Below are 22,537 nucleotides of genomic sequence, written 5' to 3' on the forward strand. Positions count from 1 at the left end.
TAAAATGTGTTTTTGTGACCATGTGTGTTGTTCACTTTTCTAGAAGTTTTTTTTTTATATTCACCAGTCGTGTTGCTCTCGGTTCTATACAACCTGTTTATATCCTTGAGCAAGCCGTTAATTATTATATAGCTGCATAATTTGGTATAATAAATAGTTTGGTCCTTTTCGCTTTATATGTCTATTGTAAATGTTTCAATCAATCTCCTGCCTTAGTTTTAATAGCTCATCACTTGTACCCTCGTATAATATAAAGAGTGTTAGCCGACACCCAGCCGGAGCGTGTATGATGCAACGCCAATTATCTGCCTAGATTTATATCTAGCTTCCGTCGATTGCAGTCTCGGGCCAAATAAAGGAAATTTTATTTGACCAAAAAGGTTGTAGAATTATTTATATACGTGTTATATAAAATAGGGCTCAGTAACGATCCTTGTGAAACACCCCTGCGTAGAACTGGCTTGGAGTCTAACTGACATTAGTAATAATTATAAGAGATCTTATTTATTTGTAAATCTTTGTCGTGCGTTTGCACCTTAATTTACATTGTGTACCGTCGCAGAAATTATAAAATTAACATAGTTTAAAATTGTTTCGAAGGCGGTTTTAATATCGTATACTACAGTATACAATACTGATAAGGTTTTTACCAAGATAAGATTTTTTATTCTTTTAGAGTATTTTCACGCTACGGTCACGAGTAACTGTTACATTTTTACATTAGCAGCAGAGGTCCTTGTAAAACAGTTCGTCTAGAGACGTACTGCCACCAAGCAGTAATATGAGGGAACTGATGATCTACAGGCACATGGGGCTTGTCAACTTTATGTCTGAGGGTGACGGATGCAGTGGCAGTGTCGCTCACGTCTTTGTGATTTAAATCTCTGAGTGACTGCAACTGTTATGAGTGGGCGTGTCGCTGACCACCAGCCACGCCTACGACTTGTTCGTTACGTCCCCTGATACCTTACAAAAAAAAACTAGTGACAATCTTAAAATCTGTATAATAAAAGGTGCTATTTAACAGAGCGCTCTCTTATAGCGACTATTTAAATCAAAGTTTGTACAGGTTATATCATACCAATTTATCAGCATTATAAATGAATATGTAGCCAAGAAAAATTTAACTCAATCACAATTAAAGATATTTCAATGAGAGCGCCTATCAAAATTGAATACAAGACGGAGGCAATTAAAATTTTATTAATAATGGCACTAGCAATTGAAACAAATGCAATAAAATAAATTTACGATTATTGCAAAACTCTAAATGAAGCCAATGGGGAGCAAAATTGTAAACCTGTTCGTAGTTGAAGAGTGAATTTATTTGGCATTTCAAATTCTAACAAAATAACTTGTAAATTGGAGGTATTGGTTGATACGTATTAAATTCAATTAGAAAGTTCTTCACTTCAATTTGATCCTGATCATACGAGTTGTGTATTTGCTCCGAATTTAATTATATCACAAGTTTCGAAGTATTTTTTTCGAATGTCAACGTCAGTGTCCAAGCTTCGCAACCATACATCAAGATCGGTCTAATTACAGTTTTGTAGACACGGATCTTCGTTTTTCTGCGGCTGAGCTTGAAAGTGGAAAATAAGTTGTTAGTGGCGGAAAGAAAAATCTTACGGAAAATTCTGGGACCGACTCAAAGGAAGGATGGGAGCTGGAGGGCAAGGAAGAACCTTGAGATTGATCTTCTAATGTCCAGTCTCAATATTGTCGGAGAAACAAAAACTGCGAGACTCCGCTGGCTCGGACACGTGGAGACAATGGGAGAAGACCATGCCGCGAAGAGGGCCTGTTTGGGACAACCGAAAGGACGCGGACCGCTCAGAGGCCCCAGGCACCGTTGGAGCGATGAAGTCCTGAAAGATCTCAAGGACCTCGGTACTAATGGCTGGAAGGAGCAGGCTCAGTACCGGGAGGAGTGGCAGAATCTGATGTCGGAGGCCAGGGCCCACTTTGGGTCAAGTAAGTTTATCGAATTTAATAAAAATTAACAACATTTGAGAATGTTTACGTAACATGTGAAGTCTACGGACTTGCAATCAAGCTATAACTATGACCTTAAATCTTTTCACTATATCACTTTCAGCCCTAGTCCGCCGCGTAGGACCAATGCGGGTCGGGAACTTCACACCTTTTCCAAGGTTTGTGAACTTTCTTCCTCGTGCATCACGACGTCATCCTTCACACCGTTATCTTTCATAACTTAGAAATTAAAGTCATTGTCGCAACAAACCATCTATATCTAAAATGAGAAACAACTCGCTGCTTTGCATTAATAGTGGTCCAGTCTAAAATTTTTCCTTTTTTGACTTAATACTGAGATTTGTTCAGAAAATACTATGAGACAATCACATAACAATGTTGGGACGGCTTACAATATGTCAATTTTGCACGGCCGATACGTCTCACTTGTTTTAAATCATCTTCTTGATGAATGTATCTAATTCATTCATTCGTGATAGGCCACTATTCTAGAAAGCCATCGACTGTTCTACCTCTGAACTATCACAGTGGTATTTTTGCAGCTTTTATGGTCTAGCAACCACTATTGATAGAACTCACAACATGTTGTCGTCCATTTTAGTCAGTATTTTTCAAGTGAAAGTGCAAAATCCAAGTAGTCATTGCTATTTAGTGATAAGTTTTGGAAACCTGTCTTTGCTCGAATCACTTCCTTTCCATTCGAGTTCATAAGTCGTTTAATACGAAACTAACACGTATTTCTAAGGCGATAATGTGTCTTTCTCGGAATATCAACTTCGCTAAGGCACTAAATTTCGTTCAATTACTTTATATATAAACTTTTGTATGTGGACAGGTTTCCGTGATTGTGCAATTAATTGGCTTTCCATTTCTCTGTTCCGGTATTTAGCAATTTAATGGACTTTCTGTTCTTGCTATTCCTTATTTTCGTTCGATTTTGTGTCAATTTCCAACGTCAAAAAGAAAAAAAAGAAAAGTTTATTTATTTTATTTATTTATTTATACTTTTTACTAGTTGACTGAGTCGAGTACGATACCCTTTTTCTCACCATTCAGCCGTTGTCCTATTAAATGAAGAAGCATCACCTTTCGGCCTTTGTCCTTTTGTTCATCAGTTATCGTATCCTTAACTTTTTTTATGTACATCATCATTCACAAAGTTGATACATTATTTATAAGGACACGCTGAAACGTTGCCATACAGATTCATATTATAATACACTTTGTCTATAATTAAAACGTCTATACTGCGTATGTCATCATTATCATCAACCCAATTATACGTCCCACTGCTGTGCACGGGTTTCCTCTCAGTGTTAGGCCATAGTTCGCTACGCTAGCCAAACAACGCGGGTTGGGAACCTTCTCCTTTCATTACAATATTTTCCTTTACCGAAAACAACATCAACCCATTTATATGTCCCACTTATAGGTTTCCTCTCAGGTTTAGGTCATAGTCCTTCACGCTGACTCAAGCTGGTTGGGGACATCACACGTTATCCGAGGGTTGTGAACCTTCTTCGACGCACAGATTTCCTTTACCGAAAATCTCATAGTAAATTCGAAATGCAATTTTGCACATAAATTCCGATAACAAGCACAATTAATTATATTTGAAATCTTCATAGGGATTAAACACTAACTACCTACTCATTCGTAAGGCAGATTCCCTTGAGAAGAACGAGTAAGAAACTCTGGGGGTTGCCCTTTGTAAATGGATATTAGTTACACATTTATTTGAGAATAATTCGACACATTTCTCTCTCTCTCTCTGTGTGTCTCTGGTTTACTTTAAAACTTCCTCTTATATTTCTAATTTATACACGTCAATCCTCACATCCATCTTTATGTTTGCATCTTAGTTGCTTGCGATCGTCTCTCATGTCTTTTAATATTGGTTTAATATTAAAGCTCATGTCCTTGAGATCACACTATCAATCCTTAACTTAATCCCTGCACTGATACAGCGCACCTATACTCTAACATGCGCAAATGCAGCAATTAATCTGCCGCACCTGCGAAGATTAGTCATCGGGTTATGGGCTTCAAAAGGCATTATTTAATAACTTATCTGTTATTTAATATGATATTTATGATTGAGCTGCGCGTGCGTTTGTTAACACAATGGTTAGAGTGCTAATAATCTTTGTAATTGCATTTGCACATTCCGCAAGAGTGTTTGTTTTTAATTGGATATTTTAATATATTACACTAAGGGCACTGTGCAGCGTTATTAGTATTTTGAGAGTTTCGCAAGTTCGGATGGTAATAAATCATAAACATATAGGTATTTGAAACACGGTGGAGTCTTTAGGTTCAACCAATACCATCACACAGCTTCGTAAAATCGTTGGTGAAAACATTGTGACATTCAATACACTTCAAAATTACAATTATTAAAGCGATATCTCTAGTCAACTGTTGGTAGCTGTAAAGGTACCTAGCTGAGTGAAGAAAAGCTTTTATAGATTTGTAGCAGACGGCGCTACGGCAAAAAAGTTGTTAAAAACAAAAAAAAAGATCTGCAACAAGTACATAGAAAAATCCGTGAGATCCGCTAGTTCTTTCCGTGGATTAGTTGGCATAGCATCTGCCACGGTTTGCTGGAAGACGTTGGTTCTATTCCAACCGGATCTTTCCTTTCAGGAATTTTTGAATTTTTCTTAGTGTTTTTACTTTCTGTTAATAATTATCTTCAGTTTCCTTAATTGCTAGGGTATTTATTGTTTTGACATCCTAATAAATAAAATATACGAAACTCACCTGTATACCCCGGCGGACAATCACATTGAAAAGTGTCAAGTGACGTCAGTCGGCAAGTGGCTCCGTTTAAACATGGTGCTGAATCACACGCTGTCGGCACTCGGATCTCGCACAAGGAAGCGCTGAAGCCCAAAGGGCAATCACAGGCGAAGGAAGGGGGCCCCCCTCCCGCACCAAGTTTGACCCTACAAGTGCCCCCGTTTTGACAGCGCGGACTGGATTCACTGTGGCAAGGGTTCAGGTGTTGACAGAACTCGCCCGCGTACCGAGATGTGCAGCTGAAACAAAAGAGGGTTGCGGTTAGGTTTTTGTCTTGTCTTCACATATGTCAAACCATAGTTAGACTAGGAAAATCTATAACATTAACACACTAGTGTCGCTTTAAGTGTCGTGTTAATGTTACACACATTAAATAGAGACTCTATTTGAGGCTACCAACGTGGTTTTACGTACGCTCACATTACTGTTTGGTGGCAGAAATAGGTAAGGTCATTTACAAGGAGCTCTACTGCTACAAATAAAAATACATATCTGGACAATAGGGTGGGTGCTGTACGTGCATCCGGGGCAGCTAATCCAGTTACAAGTAAACGGGCAGATCTGGGGTCAGGACCTGCCTGAGAAGGTCCGGAAGGAAACTCACAAGAAAACTTATGTAGAAAGATATGGGCTAATCGTTGCTAGGGGTAGGAAACAGTAGGTTCTGGTCCTACAGCGTCCATCTCCTACCCTTTTTTGTTGGCCAGTTCATCTACTCATTCTTAATATATAAAGGACAGGACAGGACATGACTGATAAGGTCCTGTGCAGGCTTGCTTGTACAGGTTATAGTGCTCGTCTCGTAGTCAGGGTCGGTAGGGAGGGTCACTAGACCAAAACCTATGTGGAAATGTACGGGAATGATCTCAATGTATGTAAGCGCGTGTAGTGATGAGAGATGTGTGTATGTGAAAGTGAACGTGTTTTTTTAATTGTTTTTTAATGTAAAAACGCTCGCTTAGTCATAATTTCACTTCGTGTTAAGCCACGACGTGAACGTCGACGGATACGCATTTGTCTAAATGATTAACTCTGATCTTGAATGTACTTTTCAGGAAACAGCTAGCAGTGTGTTTGTTCCATTTCCATATTGTTCTGGTTTTGATATAAAAAGATATCAGAGGTACAATTGAGTAACTTTTGTCGCCAAATGTACTGCAGACTGTATTTATCGTATGTACTTGGCAGCGGCGTACATTTATCGTGTTGTGCCTCCTAGGCGGTCTGACCATACACAATAGCCTCAAGAGACTGCGCGTATAAATTATCAGACAATACACCGTGTGTACAAAACATAATAGACAACCTATAGGTAGAAGATAGTTGTAGTGTTCCTTCGGAAATATAAACTTTCATATAAAAGTAAAACGTATGTGACTGTATATAAGGTGTACAGTTAACTATCAAATTTGTAGTCAAACGAAAGTTGAATTATTGGGTATTATAATTTGGCGAAGAAAATAAATTGTAGATAAATTACAAACTCTTATCCAACATCCTGAAATTAAGCAAACAGCGGCTTTGCAGCCAGTTGTATAGGTGCATAACACAAGCTACGTTTCATCCAATCGCGCGGGGGCAGCATCGCGCTTGCGCCGGACGGCGGCAATAAATAACGCAGATACGTCGACACGACCACGTGACGTGCGCCCGCGCAAGCCTCTCCGCACCGTCGAATTTAAATAAATCGAAATATCAAAACTACAAAGTTATAAGTAATATAAAAAGGCTCATAGTTGCCATTGTTGATAGACTATTGAAATTTTCAAAAGGTTTTGATTTATTTTTTTGGTATACAATAAGAATCTCGATTTTCTATTATACAGTTATACGTAATGAAAAGGCAATTTCAAAATATTCAAATGAATGAACGCATGAATAAAAAAGCTTTGTATACCAAACGAGTGATAAAAAAACTCACTAACGTTCATGTTCACGTTCAAGAACCTATGGTACTTAGACACCATGAATAAAAATCAAAACCGCGACTTAATTAGGCTACTAAATAGACGTAATCACTATCAGATCCAAGGAATATTTATTAATTTTTAATAAAAGTATCATTTAGTCTAATAAAAATTCCTATTGGCGACGAGGCATATAAAAATAATCGAAATTTCTCGAGAGTAAACGTTCTTCGAACACAGCCGCAGATTAAGGTAACCAAATTTTCATTAAATTAAACAGCAAATTTACATACTGTATAAATGATGTAAGATACAATTTTCAAGAAGAATTTTGACACAATGCATCACATAAAGGAAGAACAGAGACCCTAGTTTTTAATACATACTTGTGAGAGTTCGTGCAGAGAACTATTGCTACCGTACCTATTTCTGCCGCCAAGCAGTGATATAAGCGTTAGTGCGTTTCGGTTTTGAAGGGTAAGGTTAACGGAACCTTGAGCATCAGGGTGACGGGTTCAGTGGTAGCGCGTCTCAAATCTTTTTTATTTAAAGCTCTGAGTGGTAGTGGTAGGCGTGTAGCTTACCACCAGGGATACAACTTGTTGGTAAATACACATGATAAACACGTTGGCAAGCGTGATTTCCAACTTAAGACTACATCGATAAATATCGAAGACAATACACAAATTTAAAATGATGACGATAGTACACTAACACTAATAAACACTAATAATGAAAGCACAGATGAGAAACACGAAATATATTCAAAATTAAGCCAGAACGTCAAAGAAAACCAACAATTTCGAAACAGAAATGTCAATAATAACATGATAAATACCCTTATAACCAAAATCAACTAATCACGCCTTTGCTCTGTTCCGGATTCAAAACCACCCACGGTTTATGCTAATACTCAGACTGTAATGAAGTTAATCACATTTATTATCACACTTACTGTAACACACACAATTATAAGATGACCCCTGACAGTCGAATATTGCTTTATTATACTGATAAACAATTAAAAAAGTAAAGCTATAAAAAATCTTATACAAATATGACGATTGGTCACAATTTTTTTTGTTGAAATACGTCAGCTCTTAAACGGTAAAACAAATCCCAGCATGAATAAAAATTGAGTTCCAAACTCAATAATAAATATGCTTACGATGTTTTCATTTTATAATCGGAATTCCAATAAATAAAATGTTCAATATTGGGATACTGGAAAAATAAACGTTTTGTTATGACAACAATTAGGTCCTAAATTTTATTTTTATGATACGAAACATAAAAGTAGCCCGTATAACAATAATAAAGGAAATGGCTCCATTCATTATTTGTAACTCGTGTATTCAAAATTCATATTCGCTTGCGTTCTTTCTTTAAAGAGTATAATAAGTCGGAAACAATTTATAAATTTACAAATGCACAAAAACAAAAGAAACACTTTCGTGAATCTCAACTCCGGCAAATTCATGTAGGATTTCATGCGGTATCTTTTCCCAGCAAAACTTGAAGGCATGAAACGAAGATGTGGGCGGAAGCCTGTTTCACGCCTACGCTACGCAATGACCTCTAGGGTTGGGGTATTGCACTGAATATCAGCCACATCGCCATGGACTTTATATGTGCGCATGATATCCTCACGAATGGATCGACTGTTCAAACCCACGCATCGATATTAAGGTTGAATGGTACACCTTGAAAAGGTTTATGTAAATCCAACGCAATATATTGTTAGTGAAAGTGTTCATCACTCAATGAAACTGCACCTTTTCGGAAATGAAAAATAAGATGAAAGAAGTAACAAAATACGCTTAACAAAAACCGAAGTCAATCTTCCTTATAGAGAGATGAAATCTGTAGCACAGCTTCATCATGTAGAAGCTATTAAAAAAAGATAAGAGCATGAGCTGTTAATTACACTATGTAGATATCACAATAAGACGATGACGTTGTAAAAGCTGGTAGCGATATCGTTTTACTTTGTAAACCAGCGTTTACTTCGTTCGGGAGATTATTTACTGGCGTTTTGTGGAAGCTAAATCTTCATTATGGTGGGTACGATAAATTATAATGGGACGTATCGCCGATCTAATTACAGGAGCTCGAGATAGACTGTGGTTACAATGTTGAGAAGGATAATAAATTGGAAAAGTGCTCCGCAATACCAAAACACAGAAACTGTGAAGGATATTTTAATTTCGGCGATGCCAGATATAATAATAAAAGATTTAACAGTTGACGTGATCCAATCAATCCACAGTGAATTATTAAGCAATAAGAAACACCGTGTCGTGTCATTGCATAAGATCAACAGTATTACTCAGCAATTATAAGTTTTTATGGACTCGTCACATGCGATAGTGACAACACAAATCATCAATTTTGTATTCTTGAGAGTTTTATAATAGTTCCACAGATGATTAAAGTGACAATGTGATAGTAACTCTAGCCACACCTTTAATATCGACTATGGAACTGAGACAAAGCCAAGGTCCGTAAGGTAATAATTTATCAAAAGACAGGAGAGTACATGTTACAGGCGCACCTTAGAGAGCGGTTAAGTTCGTCTGTCGTCCAACCAATGTTCTATGCGAGTTCAACTTAACTTCGCCTTGTAAAATACTGTACAAGAGTTTGTTATCCGATACTCCACGTTGAACTTTTAACGGGAAAATGTAGTGCGTTTTACGGTATTACAAAACAAAACACGGCGCATTGTGACAAAGATACAAGTGTTCGAGAAACCTTAATTTATTAAAGGAAAATTTTGTAAACGTAGTAATTTGTCGTGCACTAAAGAGCAATCAGGGAAACAGATAACAGAAAACATAGCAACTATGTAAGATAAGTTTATAGGAAAACGTAATTAATGTTTCCAGTTCACTGTAAATTAGATACTTTCTATATGCCTTAGCATCTTAACGAATACTAGACTTGGGCGTTAATAAGAACCTAGAAAGTAGCCAATTTCGACGACAATGTAATGTTCTTTGAAGTGCTATGCCCAGCAACTCCATGCAAATGAATGAATACAGTGTCACGTGACAAATATTCGAAGCGACAGCGGTTCCCGGAACGCGCATGTCGCGTTATCTGATGCGCTTGCGACGCTGACAGCCTGCGTGTGCGCACTCATGTCGCCCCTATCGAGATCTTAATGCGCCTGCAGACCTTGGGATGTTTAAAAGTTAAAGTGATAAAGTAAAAGTAGAGATTTACATTTTTTCTTCGTGATAATATGTTAATACGTTTATTTTTTGATACATTATTCTCAACCAATGAGATCGCAAGATTCTAGTTGCTACTTATCTCATATAAGAACAAAACGTGTGATTACGTCGTTAGTAAACACATTAAGTTTGTAGTTACCGTTTGTACTTAGAACGGTTAAAGCACCCGACTAACGAACATAAAAAGGATGAACCTACAATTTTTTCTCATCACACAACGATGTCATCCAAACCAGTCTAATTCCTGTTGTGTTGCATTGACGCATCTATGGACCCACTCGCGATGGAAAGGAAAACGGGAAAGATCCATATTTGTGCAAGCCATCAGATGATTCCATAATGAATCACGTTATGGGTGCTGTAATTGGCAACACGGGCTTTAATTGGATTGCACAATCCTGTTACAAATGTCATCCTGAGTAAAAGAAACTGTACTTGTGTCGTTTATTATTAAATATACCTACAGTTCCATATCTATGTACATTTAATTACATTTAAAGGCAAGAACAATTATTGACAACAAACAAAGCATTTCGAGTTTGCATTGACGATACAAAGATATAATACAAGGTTAAACTCAATTTAACAAACTCAGTAGTAGTTCGTATTTCATACAGTTGAATCACGGGATATATGCTCAGTAAATATTATGGTTTATTATACAGTCGCGATGCCCTTCGGTTTGTATGGTAATTTTGAGTAAACTGGACGACATCATACTTTAAAAGGGCGTTGTTGAATATCTGCGATTGCAGTTTGTTATCTCTGCTTTGGAAACATTTCCAAGAGTTACATTCAGATTTGGAATTGTGGTCAAGAATAATTCGTTGTGGTTTGACTGTTCCACGCATTGGCAACCTTTAATTAAGTCAATACTTTAGCACTACTCCTTGAATTATAACTTTCAATTATTAATCAATAATTGCAACTTTTGTATGAAAAGTTCGTGGAATTACGAGGGTCAAGCCAAAAGAACTTAGATACTCTTTAATCACTTGTTTCATTCTGGCAACTTATACACCGTTATTTGCTAATAAATTTGAAAATGTAACACGTTTTAAATCGAATTGTTTTTTATTTATTTTTTATTTTTCGGAGACAATCTGATGGGAATTTTGTTCGCAACAATGGAGCTCTCTCGACGTGATTTTCGTGTTATGATTTATTATGACTACAAAAAATGTTTAAATCCGCAAGAATGTTTTCAACTTTTAACCACAACTTTTGGTGATACTGCTTGTCCACGAGCTACAGTTTCCAATTGGTTTGCTGAATTTAAAAGAGGCCGGGGAAGCTTTGAAGATGAGGCGAAGTCAGGTCGGCCGCCAACCGCGGTTACTCAAGAAAACGTTCAAGCTGTCGAAAAAGTAATTCGTGAAAACCTGCGAACTATATATTTATAGCTTGAGTAAGAACTAGGCATTGGAACAACAGCATTGCAAACTATTATTCACGAGCAACTGTCTCTCTATAAGCGTTGTTCGAGATGGGTTCCGCACAAACTTAACGATGAGCAGAAAGAACGTCGCGTGGATTGGTGCAAATTTATGATAGATTAATGCGACGCTGGCGAGAAAAAAAAAACGTTTATGATATACTGCGAGGTAACGAAACATGGTTATATAACTATGATTCTGAAACAAAGCGACAGTACGCCATACGGTGCTTTGAAGATGAGCTGACGCGAACGAAATGTCGTAGTACATGAAGCACACAGAAACAAATAGTCGCCTCATTTTTCTGCATGACGGTATACATTGCTACTGTAGTGCTAAAGGATCAAAGGACAGTTAACTCCGAATGGTATATAACAGTTTGTGCCCCAAAAGTCTGGTCAGCTTGATTGAAGTCAGGAAACCGGTACCTCCTTTGGCATCACGACAACGCCGCTCCGCACACTTCTGCTAGAAAACTCGACTATTTTCATTCAAAAAATGTATCTATCCTGCCTCACCCGCCATATTCCCCAGACCTAGCACCCTGTGATTTTTACCTCTTTCCAAAAATTTAAAAAAAATTAAAAGGCAAGCGGTTTGAAAGCAAAGAAGATAGATGCCTTGGCTGCTTATAACTTGGAGATTTCCGAGATGTCTAAAGAAGAGTGGTCATCGATATTTTCCAAGTGGTTTAGACGAATCGAAAAGTGTATACGTTCATGGTGAATATTTTGAAAAAATCGATACATGTAATAAAGAACACATTTTATAATTTTTGAAAATCTAATTTCTTTTGGCATGACCCTCGTACATCTATTTGCCAAGTTTTATTGAAATCGGTTATAATATTTCCTTATTAGTATATATTACCTTCAAATATTGAATATTTTCTTCAAAAATAAATGGGACCAATACCGAGGTACCCTCTTTCCAACAAAAAAAGAACCATCAAAATCGGTTCACAAATGCCGAAGTAATCGCGTGACATACATAAATAAATACAATCGAATTGAGAACTTCCTCCTTTTTTGAAGTTGGTTAACAAAATATTAAGTGCTACAACTCCAACAAAATACACTCACAACAGTGGTCTCAAACTATAGTCATGTAGGATAGGTCCCTGTACTACGAGCACCAGAGCTACAAAACAACCGGATCAGAACCAAATTGTAAAAGTTAATTCCCCAAATTGATCTTAACGGGATTCGAAGCCGAAAGCAAACCGTTGGACCAGACAGGTCGTCATATGTAACTTCAAACCGAAATTAATTTAAAACCAATTCTCGTCCAAACTTTAAAGTTTTGTTCAGTAAAGTCCTCTATCTTCATCTCGTCTTCATATCCTCAAATCGTTTCCTAATGCTTTTCTTTAATTAGCGAGCGTTTTACAATTAGAGATACAAGTGAACAAAGGTGCGGATTGTATCTTGGTCCTTCGAGCCGGACTTCCTACTGTAAATCTTCGCGATAGCACTTGGACACCGGGCGATAAGCGCGAGAACCAAGTAATTGACGTTATAAGAAAATATAAAGGACTTTTATGTTGGTAAAAGGAAAGTTATTGTCGTATTAAAACAAAATTGCCTTTACAGTAGACAATGTAAGAGAGAAAAGTGTACATTGCATGACTTTATCCTATTTTTATTACAAAGACACGACTCGTGTATAATGTCATTTCTTCGTAACCAACATTTGATTAACCGAAATATGTATATATCATAGTTAACATGCATCGAGTCGATTTATTGTGGATAACGAAAATCCAGAAACCTAACAAGTTTCCCAAGGGTTTAGATCGATGTAACAAATCGTTTAACAAATTTCTCAACCCAGATTTAGGTGCAATTTAGATCTAAATTCAGCGGCTTGAACCGCGATTGGGCGAGGGAGCGCCGCGCGCGCACAGCCGCGGACGCAATTTGCCGGGGGGCGTGGTCAGCACGGTAGCGCGGGAGGGGACCACCGCTGAGCAGAGGAAGACCCATTCTAGGCACCCGTTAGATTCGTACCTACTATTGTTGTTAGATACCAAATTAGTTTCAGATAAGTAAATTATGACTTTACATAGGAAAAAAATTGAAAAAGGCATTAAATTTATTGAGATAGCAGCTTCTTTGACAATGGTGACTGATGCAATAATATGCCAAGTACAATATTCGGTTCGTAATGAAACACCAGAGAAAGCAAAAATATGAGGACTTCAATTACTTAAAAGGAATAGAAAGCAACAAGCACGAGATTAAAACAAAACATATAGCAAAAAGAGAATAGCATTATAATTCACGTGTCACTAACAAAAGGCTATTAGTAATAAACAATATCGAAGGCACACACGTCGAGGGTTATAAAGTAGGGATGGCGACTCGAAGCACTATGCGAGGCCTGCGCCGGCGCATCGCCTCGGGACAAACAATAAGCGAACGGAACTCTCGCATACCTGCGCGTGAGACGGACAAAAAGTAAAGATTTGCTCTGGTGTTATTATAGCAGACGATACTATAGGTAGTTATGTTGCGAATATTTAAGATTTCATTCTGGTGTATGCTTGAATTTAATTTTTTGTTGTTTCGAGAAAATAATAACAAATTAGGTAATAAACGAATGTGCCAGATAACCATACCTAATCCTCTGTACGATGAGCATCAGAAAACCAGATTTGATTCCGTGGCATTACCCAGGACACACAAACTAGATTTAATTTAGAAAAATTCGCTCCCAAATTTGTCAGTTAAGCATTCGGCTACCGAAGTCGTCAAAAACCAATGATTAAGAAATAAAATTAGTCAATACACGTTCAATAAAATATAAGTATAATTAATATAAAAAGCAGGGATCGAAAATGAACGGTGCGTTTTAACGATCAAAATCTTTTTATTATTGAAACACCTGCATAAATCCAGTAAGAAAATAGATAAGGAAAAACAATGAACGCAATAGCTGTAGATACTAATTTAATGAAGAAAGATAAGCGTTCTTTAAACAACAAGTGAACATTACGAGTCGTAAGGCTTGAAGTTTAAAGCAAGTGACTCACGAGTATCAAATTTTTGACTGTATCTTCATCGGAATGAGATAATAAAGGAACGCGCAAGTCATGTATCGTTCTTAAAAAATCTAAAGAAAGAACACAAAAAATAGTAGAAATTTTTGACAATGGAACAGAGTTTCGACGTTATAAAAAAACATATTTTTAAAGAAAACTATACGTAAGTTGCATGATTTTGTTGAATCCGTGAACATAAAAAGCAATTCCGCCACGTTATAACCTAAGTATATCATTTTTGGAGATTCGGGAGTTTTAAAATACAATTTTTTATTTTATCACAAACTAGCTGTACTCGGCTGCAACGCAATGCCACTAATAGGAAAAAGACACATTTGTTGAAAAGACAGGCCTGTCAACAATACTTCAGAAACTGTTGCAAAAAAAATGGAACACATACGGGACAAACATACAAAGAAATATTATTATAATGGATCTGTGCAAAATTAATGTTGTTCGGCATTTTCAAAGTTTTATAAAAAACCAAGTATGTAAGAAATCGATTGTCTGCATTAGCACAAAACACTGTAAAACACAACATAGCAGAATTTATTTACAAATTTCACGTTAAAGGCTAAATTTGACATGACAAGTATATGAACTATGAACCATCAAAATGGAGCACAGTGATTTGCGGATAATAGAGTCGACGCTTCACCTTGATCGAATTCGGTCGATGTCAGCATCCACTGGCAGTTGTGTGCTCTGCGGATGTTGGTGGGTCATAGAGTAAGGTCAATATAGATAGGACACAACAAAGAAGCGATACTGTAGTTAAAATTAATTTTGCAGACAAAAGTTCGCTCGATAAAGTTTAAGTGGGATTTCGTGTAAAATATTATAGAGACAGAGAGTTTTATGAACCGTATCACAATACAAACTTCAATGAAAAACGTCTTAATTTTTATAATATAAATTTATCTATCGATGTCATTTGCTATAATGATGCTCTCACATCATAGTAGTCTTTTTTAAAATCGATTTCATTGCAATCAAAGTTTTACAATAGGTCCTTGTAAACAAACTCAACGCATATCAAGTTCAATTACTGACCAATAAGCGTAAACGCGCCATTAACTACTCTATGGAAATGCGGAGCAGGCTGCGCGCGCGATGATACGCACACACGAGAGCGCGCGAGTCGTAGATGTGTGTGCGTGCGCGTGGGAACGGGCGCGGCGACGCGTGCGCAGACCGGGACACGCGTATTGTGCATTATTTAACAAATCGCCGTTTTTTACTGGCTATAAATATCTTTGAAGTCTTATATGTGCCTTATTTGGCTGATCGAATGTAATAGATCTAAACGTGTTTGGTGAAAACGAAGTTGATAGTTGATCTGTTACTAAGATGACTTCGACTCGTGATGTTAACAACTTTGCTAAGATTAAATATAAGACATTTACGAAGAATTACATAGTATTTTACGTTAATAAAATAGTTAAACTTGACAAATGACACTTAGAAGGCCTAGTCCTTCAAATCGTTATATTACCAGACATTGCCATTTCAACAATCATCAATCTGACAGACGGCAATATTGCTCAAGCCGGCGTTACAATTGGGCCTGTCTTAGTCCCATTGAGATCGGTGAAATCTCAAGAGCTGTAAAGCATATTATTAATGACTCCAGCTCGTTACACAGTCGTATACGGGTATTTTACTTTCATTTCGCTGTCGTGAAGGAGTTAATGTTGTTTCTACACGTAGACACTCAGCTAAAAGATTTTGTAAAGAATCTTATACTAGAAAATGTACACAGGATAAACTTTCGTGACTTGCAGGATCCATTACAATGTAGCATATATATTCATTGACAAAAATAATACTCATAAAAACATGAGTCCTATTTGAACATAATAAATAATAAAACCCGGAAAGAATATAGAACAATAAAAATCGTCTCTTAAAACCCAAGGGTAATAAATAATCTATAAGGCTCATCTCAAAAGCGTACAAAATTCGACTATTCATTTGACATCCCCTGCTATTATGCGAAGGCTGCGCCCGCGCAGGGCCCTTACAATGCATTATCTACACTGGATCAAGTTACTATACACACGTGCATTCTCTCACACGTTGCTTCGGTGGTATTTTGACAAAAATATTAAGTGAAAGAATTGAGAAAATGTAATTCTTGGCTACAGTTTCAATCGAAATTGCTAAGATTGAAATTATTTGCATTTAGGTTCAAGAAGCACGTTCATATTTGCAAAGTATTTCAATGACAATAAAGACACAACTAATGTCAAAGCTCGTATCAAAATTGACGTGAAACGTAATACCTCAGCGCCGTTTGTATGAGCACTTTTACCGAAATGTAATTCTCATATTAAATATCGCATAATTTTTAATATAAGGTACTTGAAATATAAGGTACTTGAAATTATTTCATAATTGACGCTTCAGTATAATGAGTTTGGAGACAGATGTCCATTGTGACATTTTGGTATCAGCAGGTGTTTTATGCAAAGTCAGTGACTAGTAAATGCAGTAACTTCATTATTCTCTCGAGAAATTGTTGCCAATCAAACTTGAATGTATTAATAGTAATAATTTAATGAGCAAAATGTCTCACGTTACATAGGATAACAATGCATCTATTTAGATTACTATTTAGTAAGAGAAAATAATAGTGTACCGCAGGGTAAACACGTAGGTAATAATTTTTTCTTTGTTTCTCGAACTAATGTTGGAAACTACATAAATTAGTGTTGTTAAACGGCCCTGATTCAATTGAAAGATTCAACGAAACAGAACAGCAACTGGTGTTCCACATAAACGATGCAGCAAGCGAGATTAATAAGATGGTTAGCAATCGCGTTGAGGCTTGAAACGCCGGTGGTCCGACTGTACTGATAGCATCTTACATCGCACTAACGCGTTACAGATGTTAATTGAATATTTTCCGTTCCTGTTACCGACGCTTAACAAATTTAGCTCGAGAACGTATTGCTTAATACGCAACTACAGAGGAAATATGGTGGTAAAAATGCGGAGTAGATCGTAACATTCACGATTTTAATAAATAATTATGAGGTACAAATTTTTACTAATTGCATTACGTAAAATAATACGTGTATAAACAATGGTACCGCCTTAACACACGTAATCATCACTTTCACTGAAACGTATTTAACACACGAATGTAAATTATAAATAGCCTATTGATTTCGATCGTTATCTACCATAATCGAAATACAACCAATACGAGGAACTTCTTGTTGAACAACAAGAACAAAACCGAATCGACCTCGATCAGCATAAATATTGAGATGGGCGTCACCCGTCATGTTGCACTTAAATGGTCAATACGTCTTCTCTTTCCGTTTTTAATTGAAGCTGTTGGCGCCGAATCATTCCCAATTTTGGGACACCTTATATGGCTGAACCATCTCAGCAATTATATTGAACTTGGGTAAGCTTTCGATTCAAGTGTAGATCGTGATAATGGTGTGACAAACGTATGGAGTACGCGTCGGCGCGACGGTTCTCTCGCTCCTCGAGACCATAAATCTAAAAGCCGGCCCAAAGGACGAGCGCAACCCTTTATTATACCGAGACATGATTGGCCCCGGGCGATCGAACAAAACGAACGCTCGCTTAGTAACGAGCGACTGCCTCGTATCTCTGCGACTTCACTTTCCGAGTGGACGAGTTCTTTTTTTTTTTTCGACCGCTATCATGATTAATATACCTCAAGCACTAACCATAGGGGTCAACGATACAGGCAAGGTCGAAGTTAAATCGGAGCTAACGGTCAAATAGCCTATTCGAGTGAATACAGTAGCTGTTTATCAACATAATTGTTCCTTCAAGGTGGATACATGTGACACCCGGATTGTAAACAAGCCGCGCGGGCGCAGCTCTGAGCAGAATACTGATTCGCGGGAAAACACGCAACTCGACGCCATGCCACATTTTTTGCGAAGTGCAAATTAATTTTTTGTATCGAAGATTCCAACGTGGTCTATTTGTGACCGACGACGACCAGTAAGAGACAATTGTCAAAAAACACAATTTACACAGTATTTCACAGTCAATCACGCAGTACGAGCACGATCGGTATTATGCTGCAACAAGAGAACAAAATGTAAATCGAACATGACATCCGGGTGCGGGTTCAAGCGGGCATCTCGCCGCGAATTCAAAATGGAAACATTCACGGACGCTGCTTAATCTCATATCGAATCAATGAGATTGTTCGGGCGAGCACGCTCGGGGTCAGGTCACCGTGCTAAACGGCGCAACAACTCTGGTACTGGCGGGTGCTCATACAGTCACAAGAATACGTGATGTGCTCGCGCCGCCTGCTGCCGCCGCCGCCGCCGCCGCCTCCGTCCGCTCGCTCCCGTCATAACCAGTTTCATCTGACTATAAGCCATATACCGCAGCCGGAGCTCAATAATTCGAGGTTCGATATTAGCATGGACTCTGACTCATACGATGCGAATTTTATTTTTAATGAGGCTAAAGTCAATAAACTACAACTTGAGTTTCGTTGATCTTCGTGCCATCAAAACAATGTAGTTCTATAGACTAACGATAAATAAAAGCACAAATAGTGGAATAGGTGATTTATTAACAATTTAGATTGTGAAGGAGCCAATGAATCAACAAGATTAGAAGAGATTAAACTAGTACCCAATAACCGTAAAGCCGATGGAAAATGCAAAGCTGAAATTGAATCATAGCAATCAGGAATGATACACAGTTGTGCGCAGTCACACGACGGCCGATCTTTGCTCTAGATCTCACCGCCGCGCGCCTCTCGCGCATTATATGCAAATAGTGAGCCGTTCGCCAAATACACAAGTCGCGGACGATAGCGACTCTCCCGTCAGGCATTGTCTTGTAAAAACTGAGATGCAATTACCGTAATTGTAAAAACGATGAAGTGCCAACACAGGCACTAACAAGGGTATTGGAAGTAACTCTGTAAAAGTAACGATAGAAGGTACTGTAATAGTCTAAATTACCATTATCATTATTGTAGAAACTGATAATGAATTTCAAAACAGAATAAATACGCTTTAGAAGATAGTATTGTGACAATGTTGTCGACAAAGTTACTAACTTATACCGCGTTAAAAGTTGACAGTTAAATAAATAACTATTGTGCAACGCATGTCACCCATTTCAGACTAGAAGCGTGCTCGAGGCCTTAAACTCGTGGAATTAGACGCCTCTTGAATTCGTCCTGACTGCACTGCAATACATATTGCCCAACCTTGTTTGGTATGTGAGATAGACCAGAGAAAGGGCTAGAAATTTATAGTAGAAAACAAGAAATCTCAACGATATACGTTTCTATCGAAGTCACCGGACAAGTCTGCGACTAGCTCCAATGAAAATTATTAATTATAGACTCACCTAGACTAGAATCTGAAAGCTTTTATTATTACCATATAAACATCGTAAATTATGAACGATTAAAATTTATGTACTAATGTAAATTCTTTGCCAGTGTATTTATTGCAGCATGAACCGAATTATTGGACGATCTACATAGAATTTACATTTATTATTTTCATGATTCATATTTGACCTCCTGCGCAATTGTGTGTGATTTATTCGTAATACCCTCTGGGGGCATTTATCACCGCCACATATATACGTGTCATTATCTGAAATCAAGTTATTACCTTCCGCATTTTCGAATCTATTTTATATTACTATCGCGTTCATCATCAACAAAAGCTCCTTTATTACCCTGGCAACCGTAACTAACAGTTAAGATTTCCTTTCCAATCCGTAGCACCAAATCAGAGGCAGTTACTTGTGGGAAAGAACCAGGCTGGGAGCCCCTGAGGCCGACATTCCCTGGGACTGCCCGATCGGCTAAGGCAGGCCTCGTATCGCCTCGAGCTACCACCGACCTGCCTCTACCAACGGCAACTCGACTCGAAGATCGACGGCGGTGCGGAGTAAAATGAAAAGACATTCCTTGCGATTGCTTCATGATTTCTTGATATTGGATATAAATTTTGCCACCTTGTGGCGGCAAGAACCAATGATTTTATAATCTAAGTTACGTACATTTGTGCATGTTTAGTGACAATTCTTTCGCTAACGGTGTGGGAATACCATTTTTTTACGTTAGAGAAATGCTTTATGTATACGATAGAGTCTGGGGAGGACCGGACGTTATGTGAGTCTATCCCCCCGTAGCGGGGAGCATACCGCACTAAAACTCCACTGCCGTTGCTCGCAGGGCCGGGTGTTGTTGATGTGGGATCCCGAAGATTCGAATTACAGAACTCTTGGAAAACGTGTAACGTCCACAACCCGCATTGGGCTTAAGGCAAAATTTCTTTAATGCCTAGATTTTACGAGGTGAAGTGTGGAGGGTACCAGACCCGCGATCCGCGCGCAGTAAATTAATATAAATAAGAACAAGCAGAGAAAATTTGACTCAGATCCAACTTTGACTAGCGCCTGTTGGCAACTGACGGGTCAGCGGGAGACGCGGTGTGTCGTTAAACCGCTGGTCAATCCTTAAATTTCACGCTGAACCCATTCAACGTGAATTTAATGACAATAGGGCTTCAGTTGGAAAGCAAAATTTAGCAGGTTTTCCATAATAATTAAACAGAAATACATTGACTTACAAATAAATGGACGACGGGTCTAATACAAGAACCACGAAAAAAACGTCCCAAGTCAACCTATTTAAACGTAATGACATGTAAAGGAATATGAAAAAGCTAAAACGTTGAATTTAAATTGTACGTGTGTCAGTCGAACAAACGAAGACTAAAGCGTGAATGACGCTCTGTATACGATTTTAACGCCTTATAAGTTCGGACACTTTTTAGCGCGGACCCGACGTCCATATAACTGTAAGTCAATGCAGAAATATGTCTATATAAAAATTATGTGCAAAATTATACATTTTATTCTTAAATAATTCATTTTACACTTGTATTTTAACCTGTTTTCGGGATTTAATATGATCGAGTAAAGTACATCCTATTGTGTAACAAATTAACATATTCTTTTCACAATATTTATTTATTTATTTATTTAATAGTTTATTATACAGGAAAAATACAACAAGTCACAAAGAATACAAGCGAAATTAAAAACAAAAGGTTCTGCTTATTTCTAATAGAAATTTCTTCCTTAATTAATATCTTTAGATTCATCTTATATATTTTTTCAATGGTTATTTAATAATAAATACCTAAAACACTATCCGGTAACCGATTTCAATATACCTTGGCAAATTAATGTAACTTCACGAACTTTTAAGGTCGTTTTTCAACGTAATTAACTTTTTGTTTAAGGTGTGTTTTCTTAACTAACAAACATCCATAGTAGGGGCAAAAGAGTTTAACTGCAATAGACAATTGCATGGGCGTGCTGCGCCACTTTTCACTTTGATTTGCGTAGACGCAGCGGCTGGTAACGGCTTCGCTGCCTATCGTTAATCATAGTATTTCTTACTTGAAAGTTAACTACTATTTTAAGCTTAAGCTCAGGTATTAACTAACTTGTATTTAAACATCGAAATTTGCCGTTAATGTTTAAACCTTTGGTGTTACAATAGCGCATACGAAAACACTAACATGTTTTATACTGTTGTATGGGCTTTGACGTCTTGATTGTAGGTAGTTAAGTTAGTTGTAGTTTGTAGTTAGTTAAGTTATAGAGTTGTCGTACAATCGTAAAGTTTATTTTTGTTTAAATACAAGTTATTATATGGATGCTTATGTGACCGATTGCGACAGAGTTATTAAATCAACTAAATTATAATAAAAAGTGGATCAGTCGATTCACGTAAAGTACGGCGCAAACTCCGCGTCTAAATCTTGTACGTGACCCGTACAACTGTATTATTATTATGTATATATATTCTTAAAGTTCTGAATGGCACTGCAACTGTTATGGACAGGCGAGTAGCTCACCATCAGGTGCACGACTTGTCAGGCAAATTAGGGTACGAATCCGGTTTATTAGATTACCCACTTTCCAATAACCGATTTCAATAAGCTTGGCAAATAGATGTAACTCCACAAACTTTTGACGTCTTCTTTTATTAACCGACTTCAAAAAAGGAGGAGGTTCTAAATTCGACTGTATGTTTTTTTTTGTATGTATGTTACGCGA

At 37.5% G+C, this 22,537-nt stretch overlaps 1 protein-coding gene across 8 annotated transcripts in view; it reads right to left on the bottom strand.

The window, feature by feature from the left end:
• The window catches only part of LOC113233188 (neurogenic locus Notch protein), a 203,160-nt gene that overhangs the window by 67,733 nt on the left and 112,890 nt on the right, over positions 1–22,537 (bottom strand). For all 8 annotated transcript variants that reach the window (XR_003310680.1, XR_003310679.1, XM_026468212.1 and 5 more), the window contains exon 3: positions 4,762–5,039. Coding sequence is in view for 6 of the 8 variants with exons in the window: in XM_026468212.1 (XP_026323997.1) it covers positions 4,762–5,039 (278 nt within the window). In the remaining 2 variants the exon portion in view is untranslated. The remainder of the gene's footprint in view (positions 1–4,761; positions 5,040–22,537) is intronic.

Source organism: Hyposmocoma kahamanoa, unplaced genomic scaffold (assembly GCF_003589595.1).
Source record: "Hyposmocoma kahamanoa isolate Upper Pololo Valley unplaced genomic scaffold, ASM358959v1 78, whole genome shotgun sequence".
NCBI classification, from domain to species: domain Eukaryota; kingdom Metazoa; phylum Arthropoda; class Insecta; order Lepidoptera; family Cosmopterigidae; genus Hyposmocoma; species Hyposmocoma kahamanoa.